The sequence below is a fragment of the Scomber japonicus genome, chromosome 16, assembly GCF_027409825.1.
Source record: "Scomber japonicus isolate fScoJap1 chromosome 16, fScoJap1.pri, whole genome shotgun sequence".
NCBI classification, from domain to species: Eukaryota; Metazoa; Chordata; class Actinopteri; order Scombriformes; family Scombridae; genus Scomber; species Scomber japonicus.
Window position 1 is genome coordinate 11136083 of NC_070593.1, and position 13940 is coordinate 11150022.

At 39.4% G+C, this 13940-nt stretch overlaps 1 protein-coding gene across 1 annotated transcript; it reads right to left on the minus strand.

Moving 5' to 3' along the window:
* Positions 1–139: 139 nt before the first annotated feature.
* On the minus strand, positions 140–10474 carry LOC128375942 (plastin-1-like). The gene is made up of 15 exons (XM_053336366.1): positions 10405–10474; positions 8952–9112; positions 8742–8871; positions 7680–7812; positions 7006–7093; positions 5397–5562; positions 3497–3639; positions 3268–3363; positions 2808–3000; positions 2433–2511; positions 1200–1314; positions 984–1117; positions 660–783; positions 401–528; positions 140–290 (listed from the first exon to the last, which is right to left on the minus strand). The coding sequence occupies exons 1-15, from the start codon at positions 10472–10474 to the stop codon at positions 152–154; spliced, it is 1899 nt and encodes a 632-aa protein (XP_053192341.1). The 3' UTR covers positions 140–151.
* Between the last annotated feature and the right edge of the window lie 3466 nt (positions 10475–13940).

A 13940-nucleotide genomic window follows, 5' to 3' on the forward strand; every position in this document is an offset into this window, starting at 1 on the left:
ACAATGACAGATTTTGCTGTGAATCCCTCCAGCAAGACTAAAAGTCACAGAAAAGAAATCAAAATAACATGGGGGGAAAAAAGCAAATCCAGTATGTAGACACAAAAAGCAGAAATGTTGATAGTTCTCAGGTGTTTTGTTCATGTCTGGTTCAGCGGCTGATCTTTTTCATCCCGTGGCCCATGAGGCAGGCGAACACTGTCAGCACCATCTTGGGATTCACCTCCACCAAATCATCAGGCAGCGCGTAGACACGAGCGCCGATCTTACGGGCCATTGAGATTGCATACCTAGAAGAGGAAAAGGAAGAAAGAGGGGAAGTGGGACAAAGGAATTGAATTTGTTATTAAGCCAGATGAAGTGTGTGATAAAATGTGAATCAACCGGTCAGGACTCTTACTTGGCATTGTTAAGTTTATCTTCATCCTGCATTTTCGCTTCCCTCTTCACCATGACCCACTTAATAGTGCCGGGAGCGATGGCATCAATCAGGTCAATAACTGGCAGACTGGTGCTGATCAGTCTGTCCTGTAAAGATCACAGTCAAACAGGGTCAAACGTGCATGCAGCCAAATATTAGACACACATAATGCCTGTGCTCTCTCTCGCTCTCTCTCTCTCACACACACACACACACACACACACACACACACACGAACCCTGAAGCTGGTGATCTGTGTGTCCTTGCGCTTCTGGCTCAGGGTGGTGTTCACCCAGTTGAGGATGATTTGATCTCCAACCTTTTCTCCATCACCCAGATCTGACAAAACCAGCACTGTGTACCTGAAGGAGTAAGCATGAGAGAAATAAAGGATCATCTTTGGAGCTTGTACCACAGTTAAAGTGGATTTTCAGCTCAGCAAAGTGTTAATTAAAAGAAATCAAATACAGTAAAACATGACAAGAACTTCATATAGATTGAAAGTAGACAATTTGTCTTTCCTAAACAATACACTACACCCAATGCTGGATGGTGCACCTACCTCCTCATCAGCTGCCAGACCAGTGCCAGGGTGTGTACGCGATTGCCCTCGTTCAAGTTTTCTCCTCCAACACCGACCAGAGAGAAGTGAGCTACATCTCTTCCCAGCTCCACAGCATAGTTGCAGTTCTCCAGCTGGTATACATGAAGAAAAGCAGTGTTACATTCACAATGTGTATGTGCATATCAGGGCTGCATTTCTGTTGTATGTTTATACCTTCTTCATACTGGCCCACAGGGCAGAATAAGGGGGCCTGTTGACTTTCTTCCAGGCGACAGGCACCTTGACCTTCTCATAAAGCTGAAAAATCACCAAACCATCACGCAGGTCCCTGAAGAAAACGAACACACACACACACACACACACACACACACACACACACACACACACACACACACACACACACACACACACACACAGTGTATTTGAGATAACAACACAGACACATCTCTGAGAATTTGATGTTTTAGCAGCCCAGGTGTAGTTTACAGAGAGGGTTTATTTCCAATGGCGGCTGCTCTTGTCACATCACCCCAGTTTTATCCTTTTTGCATTGTTGACCAGTTTCTTTCAGAATCAATTTTAAAATCTTACAGTGAACTCTTAACTACTTATCGACCAAAAAGGCCTCTTAGACCTGCTGGGTTAGACCTGCTCGCTGTTCCAGAATCAAGGTTAAGGGTCAAAGGATGATCAAGTTTTTTTGCTGTACTAGCACCCCAGCTGTCCAAATCATATTGACTTGAAAGCAGTTTTAATGGTGTAAGTGTGAAGTAATTAGTTAGGAGGAAGCAACCTAGAGTTACCTTATACATATAGACCATGACTGTATTTGAGCTGTAACTAAAAGGTAACAATTTTATGTCATTTTCAACAGAGTGCTTGTTAAGGGGTTTTTAAGACTTATATTTTACTGGCTAACACCAATATATATGATTATAGGATAGGATTCAGTATTTCCCAACAAGATACACTTGGATGCTTGATCTGAGCTATTTTAAAATGCTGGCTATAGCAATGTCCAAGATATTGATTATAAAATTTGGAGATTACTGGTCAAGTGTCAAGTGCTGGCACCATGTAGTGTAGATATACAGACAAAAAAAACATTAATTTGTAAAAGTAAATGTCCAGTTTTAGAGTGGGAGGCTGATATGGATGCTGTGAAAATATGTGAACAGAACGAGAAATTGTAATAGAAATAATGATAAAAAATAATAATAATGGTAATAATAATAATATCTTTGGTCATGTGATGCATAAGAACAGATTAAACTATGAAAGTAAAAGTAAGCATAAGACTTTTATGGTACATGCCTGATTAAATACGCTACTACCCTCTCTCTACTACCCTAAATACTGAGTATACTGTGCAGCCCCCAGAGTATAAGTAGGTGACTGAGTGACCCCTGATAAATTCATCTCATTAATGTTTGACTGATAACATACCAGTACATGTGGTTGACACGAGGAGAGGCGCCCAGAGAGTTGATCCAGTTGCGAAATGTTTTCTCCTCTCTGGTCTCGACTGTAAAGACATGAAGACAAGATAAACACAGTGACGTTCCCTCCCAGCTGTTTCTATGCCCTCAACTGATAGGAATGTCTGAAGCTCAGCTATTAACCTGCATACAGATTTATGGCTGCCATAACCTATAGCATACTGTATTTTCTTGGACTTTTATTGGACTGCAATCACATCATTTGCTGGCAGAGTCATATCATGGTACATATGCTATGTCAGCATTTTTAAATGAGCCTCAATGCATGATCAGCCTCAAGATTGTGTGATGATAGAGCTGGACAAAAACTTTTTGCTCTCACTCTCTATTTCTCCAGCGTCTAGGCCGTTCGTCTGATTCTTTAGAGCAGGGTACATGTTGAACAGGTTAGCTACAAACGCCAAGTTGAGTTTGCTGTTTCCAGTCGTGACATCCTTAGGAGAAACGAACTGTCTGCAGTCCAGCCGGGCCGCCTCTTGCAGCATCAGCTCTGCCCTTTGATTCCAATCAGGCTCCTTCACATACACAACAACAGAGACAGTAAAGACACATAATCATGCCAGAATTCAAATAGAAGGTCATTAATTTTTTCACTTCAGGTAGTGTAAGAAGATCAGCAAATAGCAAGATTTTAAAGTTGAACTTAATATGTATCATCACATCTACCTCAAAAAAATACTCATCCATTCACATTTTTCAGCAACTTTCATTTATTTATTGGCTTCTCATTCCCATTTTGTCACTCATCAATTTCTCACTGTAATTTCACAGTTGTCACTCACATGCAGGCCGGACATGTCGATTTTGATTTTCATATTGAAGTCATCCTCTTCTTGAGCTGATATCTGGTCCAACAGGTAGAAATATGGCCGTGAGTCCTACAGAGGTGCCAAAAAGAGGAATGGGGGGGTTACAAACTGGAAGTTTGCTTGGAAGTCTGTGTGTGTGTGTGTGTGTGTGTGTGTGTGTGTGTGTGTGTGTGTGTGTGTGTGTGTGTATTATTCAGGTGACCTTGATGTCATCACTGAAGTTGCTGATCGACTCTGTTCCTGCGTTCAGTAGATGATAGTTGACCCAGCGGAGCAGCAAATCCTCAGGAGAGCTAGCCATTAGTTCTGCCAGACTTTCTCCATCTTTCAGGAGGGCAATCAGACCTAAATACACACAAGTGCACCCACACACACACATACACACACACAGAACGAGTGTTAGTTTTTAATAGAAATTAATTTCAGACTTTGTCATAGTTAAACTCTCCATTAAGGATAAACGGTTGGATGTTTGACATTTGGAGGTTCCCAATACATTTAATTGTGTTGGGGGGGAAATTCAATACACTAAAACAAACAGACACATTGTATGTTTAGAAAAGGGAACATCTACTATCTATCTTTTCAACTTTGTAAAAGGATTTATAAATAATAATAGACAAAAAAATGTAATTTCATTGCTGGCCTGCTTCCAGACCTCTGAATTGCTGGACATATATCTGATTTATTGAGTAAGTCAACAGAATAAATGAATGAGGTAAAACAAAACAGCAATAGAGTCTGCTTACTAGGCTTGGTAAATAACTTTCTATTATATCTTGTTCTAAATCTGACGTTATATTACACAAATTCAACCAAAATGACATAAAAGTAAACAGCTGTGACAGATTTATGTTGTTTATTCCCTTCCCCCTAACAAACACACTTCCTTCCGCTCTGTTTACTGTGAACACTAATCTCACCATTTCTCCCCCCAATGCCCTTGTTATTTTCACCCTCTGCACTAAAAAGGGTCTCTATACATCTGAAAACTTATGCAAGTGAAGGAAGGAGATTAAATGACCTCTGAAACTGGCGCAGTAAAATTTGTGAGCGTCTATATTCGAAAGCGAAAGAGAACATAAAAAAATGTTCTATCACTGATTTTATGACTATTGTATCACAATTTGATGCTGGAACTCAATAACTTTTAGTAGCTGTTACAGTGAACAACTCTTTTGAAGAGCTTAAAAGTTTACTCTTGACCTTCATCCACACAAAAAGAACTTTCTCGTGAACTATTGCACACTAGTAGAGTAGTTTTTGTGACAGGTGGAATAAAAGAAAGAAAGGACACACACACACACACACACACTGTCTTCACTTACTCAATAAAGATAATTTAACATACAACATTTCGGTCAAAGACCTTCTTCATGTATGTTGAAATATGAGCACAGATCATCTGCTGATGAAGACTGTGTGATATGATCAAAGGCTTCTTAACTAAGTACAGTTCAGTAAGTGGACCTTGAGTGTAGGATGTTGCTGTCACTGTTAATTCAGCTTCAACTTTAAAGCTAGGGTAGGCAATTTATTTAAGAAGTATTTTTGTCATATTTGTTGAAAATCTCTTTAGATCCAGGTAATAATCAATAAATCAAATACTCTGACAAAAAAGGAAGAAATTCAGTATGCGAGTCTTCAAAACAGAGATTTTGGAGGCTAAGAGGGCAACATGATACTGATGGATAGGATGTGATGAAACTGCATGAATTACAGAAGGAGAGAGAAATGCCAGAGTGAAAGACTTTCAATTGAAGTGAACTCGGCTCCCAGGTCAAACATGATACCAGTCAGATTTAAGCAGGTAGACAAGACACTCTTTACTTCCGTGACGGACTTCAAACAGGTGAGAGGTGGAGCTGTTCACCGTTTATTGCTTACTAAAGGTTGTCGTGCCCTGAGAGGAAGTGGTGTGTGAGCATATTGCAGTAACTGTTGTGCTGCTTTTACGTACGAAGAACATCCATATGCACAAACCCCAGCTTTAATCAAAATTTTGAAAATTAACTGCATTCCAACCAGAGTAATAGATTACATACAGTGTGTGTGTGTGTGTGTGTGTGTGTGTGTGTGTGTGTGTGTGTGTGCATGCTGACCTTCGTGCTTGCTGATTTCTATATCAGCAAAGAGGCCAACCTTGATAATCTGCCAGAAAAGTCCCAGGACCAGATGTTGTTTCCCAGCCATCAGATCATGGACGTCCATGTTCACCACTGTACAGCCAATAGCGGAGGCTGAGTTCAGGGCGAGGACCAGATTCTCCTACAAATACAAATAAATTAAGTATTGCATTTTTGCACCAAACAACTTAATTTTCTGTGTATTAAGAGCTCAGCAAAAACAAACACTGGGGCCTGAATCCTCCACATAATGGCTGAATTATTAGGAAAAATGCAACTCTCAATATTAGCCTCTTTTAGAAGATTGATGGATCGATGAACGTCAAACCATTCAGAAATAAATAGCAAATTGAAACACCATACTATTTTGTAAATTCCTCCAGTGAGACGGCAATTACAGGATCACAGAGATATAAAACAGACAGGGCAAAAAAAATATGCAATAAAAAGTTAATGAATCACAGGCTTTTTTCACAGTCCGAAATTATTGGACAACCTTACAGAGAATACTTAGCATTTCAGCAGGGCTACAATAATCTTATGTATAACTGCCAAATTAAACAAAATAGATTATGAGTCACATCATTCCCAGAACTTGTATACTTTAGTTATAATAACATGACATGTTATAAATCGGTTGTTTAATCCTCACAAAAACGTGTAAAATTGACAATTCCTGGAGTTTTTGTTGGTGCTGGCAATATAACATCAACAAGACTCCAGCAACTCACAGATCCTGTCCAAGAAATAGTTCTGCACCCCATGTAAAAGCACAAATTGTTGTTTTTATACTTTAGCACAGATTAAACAAATGAGATATATTGTATTAACTGATGAACTTTAGAGGTGCTGGAAGGCAGGCTGTGTTACATTCAGAAACAGCCAAGCTAGCTGTATACAGCCAAGCTAGCTGTATACTCCTGTTTCCACTCTGTATGCTAAGCTAGGCTAAGAAATAGTTGTTTTCACCCAAAATGACGTAATTGACGATACAAATTACAACAATATACAAAATACAATACAAAATTAATTGAACTAAAAATGCGTGTCACTGTTTGGGGAGGGCCATTTTAAATAAATATTGCTGTATAAAATAAAGGCAGTTTAACCCTCCCGTTGTCCTCAGGTCAAGGAAGAAAGGAAGGAAAGAAGGAAGGGAGGAAGAAAGGAAAGAAGGGAGGAGGAAGGGAGGAAAGAAGGAAGGAAGGAAGGAGGGGAGTAAGGAGGGAGGGATGGAGGAAAAGAGGAAGGAAGGAAGGAGAGAAGGAAGGGATGAAGGAAAGGAGGAGGTGAGGAAGGAAGGAAGTGAGGAAGGAAGGAAGGAAGGAAGGAAGGAAGGAAGGAAGGAAGGAACAATCAAAAGAGATGGGGTCAATTTGACCCGGGAGGACGACAGGAGGGTTAATTTCGCCTCATTTTGAAGGAGACTTGTAATTTACATGTTTGACCTTTCCACCCATCCAGTGAATCCTTCACAAGATGAAATAATGCAGTACACCAGAAGTATCCAGAGAGCACCTGCACAGTCTGTGATCACCACAAAGACCCAACAGCGCTCCTACTGCTCCACCCTTAAGCTACTCACTGTCTTTTTGAAGGTGGTGAGTTTGCTAGTGTCACTGTTGATGACCCTTTCGTCAATCGTGTCAGGTTGAGACAAGTTGATCATTTTGCTGAAAGACAATGAAAAAGTGGAGCTGGTGAAACACTGAGTAACTCTGTGAGCTATTTGCTGAAATGTCATGTTTTGAAGTGTGAAAACTCTGAGCTGTCACTTTTTTGTGAGCCTCTGTGACATGTAGACTACAGAATGTCCATCATGTGGTGAAACATTAACGCGGAAGGAAAGTGAACAAAGACTGAAGCAAAAAAAAGCTTCAGTCATAAAAGAGATGTGAAACTATAAAAAATACAATAAACTAGGATCACACCATCATTACTTTAACCTTTGTTGCCATTTAAATGACTATGGTGATCTTTGTCATTCCAACCACATTCTGATATAATCACTGAAATCAATAAAGATAGATCAAGGATACTGCTATCAGACCTTATCAACCATTATTAACCTTATCAGCAAACATAAAACACACTGCATGGATATTCCTGATTTGGATGTGCACCTGCATGAAAGTGGTTGTACATGCATTTACCGTGTGCTCGTTTATATCTGTGTGTGTGTGTGTGTGTGTGTGTGTGTGTGTGTGTGTGTGTGTGTGTGTGTGTGTGTGTGTGTGTGAGTACAAATGTGCGGGTTACCATAAGAGGATGCCATCACGGATAGAAGCGAAGAGGCTTTCATCGTCGGGATTCATGGGAAGAAGATGTTGACACTGTGGATCTTTCGCCAAGGCTTTGTTGATCCAGTTGACAAATGCTACCTTCTCCTCATCTAACACACACACATACACACACACACACACACACACACACACACACACACACACACACACACACACACACAGAAACACACACACACACACACACACATTAGTATGTATTAGAGCTACATCAATTTGCTCAGTAAATTAACTGCTGAAAATGCTGAATACTCTCTGATTCCAGTTTCTATTCTATATAGGATTTGGTGCTTTTCTTTGTCTTACAGAACCAGTCAAACGTTATATGACAGTAAAATGAAGATTTGTGACTGGTCATTGAACAAAACAATCTAATGACTTCATCATGGGCTCTGAGAAATAATTCCACTATTTTCTGAGGCTTAACAGACAAAGTAATCGATAAATTAATTTTTAGTTGCAGCCCTACAATGTATGGTTGAACACATTGGAAAACATGCCAGGTCCTACATGTAAAGAAACTGATATTGATCATATACAATATTCATTGGATTATAAAATAGTCACAGTCTTGTTTGTTTGTCACAGAATTAAGCATCCAATTTTCTGAAATTGATCTTTTTAAAACCCAGAGAGTTACTTCAAGAATCCTCAAAGACTCTTCTAACAATCAGGATTTAAAAAAGAAAATGCTGTCCACTACTTGAGAAACAAAGATTTTTAACCCCTTTTACAAGTTGCTTCCATTTTTGTTTAGGTTGGGAAGCTGCAACTTGCGAAACGGGTTAAAAATCTTGTTTATTCTGCAACAGACAGAATTTTTTTTTCATGTAGAGGGTTAGAAGATGTTTTTTTAAGATCACCATTTATTTATTTCTCCATTGCTCTGTTACTGGAATCTAATAGTAATATGTGAGAGGCACAAACTGGAGCTAATTATGCAAATGATTGTATCATATATCATGGATGCAATAACTGTAAAATATTTTTTGCAACAAACACAAAAAATGCATCTACGCACCAGAGTAGGAGTGCTGCGTTCCCTCGCTGGATTTTCTTGACGTTCCTCCAAAGGAGCGGATCCCATCTTTTCTTGAAATGATTTTTCTAAATGACTCACTGAACTCCTTACTCTTCAGCTCTTGATAGATCTGAACATGAACAAACTGTGTTACTCTATGGCCAGTGAGAGAGATGCATATATCTGCTCATGATCTGTATCAGAACTTACACCAACAAATTCGTCAAAGCTGATCTTATCATCTTTGTTGGTGTCTCCAGCGATGAAGGTCTCTAGGATATCTCGCACCCTGTATCCCGGCAGGGAGAAACTTGCCTCTCTGAACAGCTCCTGAAGCTCAAAGTCACTCACATAGCCGCTTTTATCAATATCTGAACACAAACAGACACAGAAAGAAACACAAACACAGATACAATGAGTCAATTTGCTTCACAAATATTAATTTGAAATTAATGAGAGGAATATTTATTGGTACAGATGATAAAAGCAAGGACAAACAAAAGTTTGGTAATGCTTTATGAACAGGTCTCTAATCTCCTAATGATTTACTAATAGTTACCATGGTGTTTAGTGTAGGGGAAATGAGGACAAGATGTACAACACTGTTAGTCTACAGAACTCCTGAACTCATGTTTAGTATTTTAGATAATAAAACAGGATCATATTATCTTCTTATTACAAGATCTGTATCTTGTCATAACTTGTCATAAATTTTTACATTTTTGTATGTTCAGCTGGCTTGCTGAGCACTAACTTGCTTTTTGTCTTGCAACCTCTTTAAATGAAACTCTCTTTGTGAAAGTCTCCTTGTGAGCCCTCAGTACATTATTACCTCAGTGATGACATGATTCACGAGTTGTCAGCCAAAGAGTAATTCTGTTATCTTGGATTGTCTCGTTATAATGATTAAAACAGGCTTGAATAGGTTAAAAGTATCCTGTTTTTATGCATGAAGAAGGCAGAAATTAGGGAAAGTTGTTCACCATATATTTTCTATCTCATCCCTTCAACACCATCTTGTCACGTTTGTTTTTAAACCCTTTGGAAGGACCACTACTCTCAGGTTGAAACAACTGCTAGAAATGAATTGGAATGAACTTGATTGGAAATGTACCAATTAAAAATGTCTCTATTTTCACTCTGAGTGGTATCAAATTACCTAGTCCTCTCTGGGAAGCTACCTATTAATTTACAGTTACATATTGCAACACCCTTGTGAGGTTATGTGTTGGGGTGTGTCTAATTCTTCTCTCATTCATTCATTCATTTTTTTCATTTTGGGTTAAATAAATATGTTTTGTTAAACGTCTACCATGGTGTGTCTCCCTTTTGTTGTGGCCACTTGGTCCAGGCCATAACAATATCAGTTTCTTTGGAGAAACTATAGGAAACTATAGGACCAGTAAAATAAAGTGTTCCCAAATTTAACGCAGTCCAAAGGTGTTCATCTCAGCCTCTTTGTGTAATTATTATATTGCCCATTCACAAATACAATTTGGCAATCTGAAATAACTCAGACACAAAGTACGTACAGCCCACAATCCCAGCAATAAAAATCGCTTACATAAGACTTATACTTTATGGTTGGTTGTAAAAACTTGGAATCCCCATCAGTACAATAAATTTGTTAAGTTAGGTGTGTGCCAGCGGGTGTGAAACTGACCGATTTTGTCAAAAGCTTCTCTGAGTTCTTCCAGGCCCTCTCGAGAAATTTGTGTGATGTAATTCTCCATAGTCACTTCTGTGGTTTTACCTGAAACAAACACACACACACACACACACACACACACACACACACACCAGATCTGTGTCACACTGGGCACAAAGTAGAAGCCGATTTTGAGTGGCTGCATACATACATTGCTGTAGCTGTGGAGACTTACAATTGTTAAAAGCTCAGAAACCACAAGATTGATGTGATTAAATCAGTGTCAGGTTATGTATTGGAACTCACAGCTTTACACAAACTATTCACACACATACAGGTACATTTACATGCCTCAGATTTCTCATAAATACCCTGAGATGTTAGTGATTTTCCGTTAAGTATAAAAGGAAAGGCAGACAGATACCTTCATATAAGATCCTCTATGTTTCCAGTGAGTCTTGTCCTTAAGTTGGTGGTTAAAAGCCTCTCAGTGCAGATCCCGCTGGCCTGGGTACAGCTCTGTCGTCTTTCAGAGCTCTGCAAGGCTTCAGACTGGTGCAGAGAGGAAGCTGGATCCCGGAGAGACTCGAGCTCTGGTTATCTCTCCAAGGAGGAGTCACTCAGGAGAGACAGGGAGTCGACCTTTGGCCTAACTGGACCCTGGGACAGGCGTAGACTGATTTAGTTAACATTTAACACCTCAGCTGTGTCATCATGTTATTGCTCATAAACTGTCACACCAAACTTTCAACCTTTCCCTTCCCCTGTTTCTCATCTGTCCTCCAGGTTGCAGTCGTCTGCCCCCTCCTCAAGAAACCCACCCTGGACTCAGAGGTTCTTGACATTTACAGACCTATCTCCAATATTCCTTTTCTGCCCAAGGTGTTGGAGAACATGGTTGAATGTGAGCCTCAGGTTCACCTTAAACAAACATTTCTGTCACTGTTTAGGGTTGTAAATGACCTGCTGATGACAACAGATGCAGGGTCCCCTTCTCTCGTAACATAGAGTGCTTCCACTCCACCACTGGACTGTCACACTCTGCACTTAAGTGGTTTCAGTCCTACCTTTCCAGAATGACTCAGTATGTGTCAATGGGAGGATGCAGGTCTAGATCACTCCCTTTCACCTGTGGTGTTCCACAAGAATCTGTTCTCGGCTTCATCCTGTTTACAATATACATGCTCCTCCTTGGACGTGTCATCATCAGACATTGGACATCTTTTCATTACTATGCTGATGATATTAATAATAATACTATTTACATATATATTAATCCAATCACTGACTGTGAGGATGTTACGGAAATATGCTAGTACGTAAAATTACATAGTTTCACCTTTTTACACAGATTGAATAAATATATAACTTGTTAACTAATGAGCTTTAGAAGTGTTTATATGCAGATTTTTATTAAGATTATTTGAGGGGAATATCACCTTTATTTGATTGTTGATATAGGAATAAAATAAAGAAAATGGGCAAAAAGAGGAATATGACATGCAACTAATCGAACCACGGATGCCGCAGATGTCGCAGATGTTGAAAGGGCGATCCATAAGCAGATTTGGTAACCATTCGAACAGTGCCAGCCTAGCTGCTTCTCCTCATTTCCAGTCTTTCTACTAAAGTAAGCTATAGCTATCCTGGCTGTAGCTTCTTATTTAACTTTTCCTTTAAAACATTTAATTAGTAGAGTGTTATAGCACCTGTGCGTTTCCAATGAGGAGAACTTCAGGGCAGAAATTTCCAACAGGTCATTTAAATAGATAAATATACAACATATAAGTTAATAAGTAATAATAAATCCTCACCTACAGTGTTGTCCATCTTGCTGCAAATATAGCATTTTTGGGAAGGAGTACTCTCTACTGCTGTCATTATTTCTTCTCTCATAGGTTTTTAAACAGACCAGGATCACATTTTGCATTTCTGTCAAACATGTTTAAAACATGAGGCCTGTGTTTGCCTGCACAACTTGCCTCTCTGTTAAACAATGCCCTGTAACCTGAGGCACGGAGCCAACTGCAGCACTTGGATGAAACTGCCCAACTTCACAACAACAGCGCCGCTTTACTGCAGCACTTAACACACAGCAACGCTTTACAAAAGTAGTAGACTATGCTCTTTTTGTTTAATTCAGCCTGTTTCCATTGAGTTTCATTCATGATGCTTGCTCCTAAATCCACCTCATTTGACCTGTCTGATTAGGTCAGAAAACACAGAGTCTGCATCTTTCCATTACCATATTAGAGTTTGCCAAATGTGTAAACTTGTGAAACTGTAAGAAATGAACAAAAAGGGCTTACATTTAGCTGAAGGGTTTATAGAGCACTGCTAAGGCATCAGGAGGGCTGGTCCAAAGTAGAAAAGAAGCTTGCTGGGGGGCTACTTTGAGGCCCCTTTCTTACTTATTCTGCTTTTCATTTCTTTCTTTTAGTGCCAACCCTTTTCTCTATCTCACATCCCCTTCTCTTCTACTTTTTTAACCTGTCAACCTCTCTTCTCCCCTTCTCTTTTATTTGTTTAACCTGTCAACCTCTCTTCTATTTTTTTAACCTGTCAACCTCTCTTCTCACCTCTACCACTCTTCATAAAGTCCTATAATCTCTCTGAAATAAGACACAGAACAGCATGAAATGTTTCCCTCTTTGCCCAGACACACATGCAGAAGAGATTGTCATACCTGATCACTACACAGTCATATCTGTGTTTTTCAAGGCCCAAGGTTTCCATCTTCCTGTATCCCGTTCAGGTCTTTTCTTACTCAGACACCTGATCAGCCTGGTTTCACTCTGTGACTCCAAAGTGCTCTCCGGTTACTCTCTCCTCTTAACTGCTGGTCTCAGGCAAGCGCTTCACCTCCAGCCATCACAACTTTGGTTGCGGACCCTGAGCCAGGATCAGTTGTTGGTGTAAAAGTGTAACAGTCCGACTTTCTCATAAGCCTCCTGCATTATTCACTGGCACCTAAGAGCACATGCGCAGGGAGGTGAATAGGGTTAAAACCATACAGAAGGACTAGAGTATGTAGAGGATTACTGATGTAGGTATAGTTTCTCTTGTTATACTCTTGTTTCCAATGACATGTGAGTAAATTATTATGATACTAAAATTAACTGCCTTTTTGTGCTCATACCTTAAAAATATTATAATATTACTTCTCCTGCGACTGGTGATATTATTATTTTAATTAAAGGCCTTGATTTTATAGGTTCATCAGACCAATGTTGATTAATTTGGAGCTTTAACAATTTTTAATAACCTAAATTAGGAAATCTAGAAGTTATGAGACCAAATGTGAAAAATATTGGAAGGAAAACAAGGAAGAGGCCCTAAGAGTAAAACCCAACCCTCTTTTAAGTTAAAAGCAAAGGTGAAAAGTTGGGTTTAATCTTTAGAAGCCTTAAAGCCCTTCTATTTATGTTATTCATTTTTACTGTAGTAGTAGCTAAAACTGAAATGAAGAATGTTTAACTCCACCCCGACACCAGCCTGCATGTCCATGTTTGGTTGGTTGAGCCTTTGATACTTCACTCAGCTGTAATGTG

What these genes read in the sequence shown, in the direction of transcription:
- LOC128375942 (XM_053336366.1), bottom strand. Translation starts at nt 10,474, where the DNA reads ATGGAGAATTACATCACACAAATTTCTCGAGAGGGCCTGGAAGAACTC. An exon ending in AGAAGCTTTTGACAAAATCG is followed by an intron (nt 9,113 to 10,404) that starts GTCAGTTTCACA and finishes GTTTGTGTTCAG; the next exon opens with ATATTGATAAAAGCGGCTAT. An exon ending in CACAGATCACCAGCTTCAGG is followed by an intron (nt 529 to 659) that starts GTTCGTGTGTGT and finishes TGATCTTTACAG; the next exon opens with GACAGACTGATCAGCACCAG.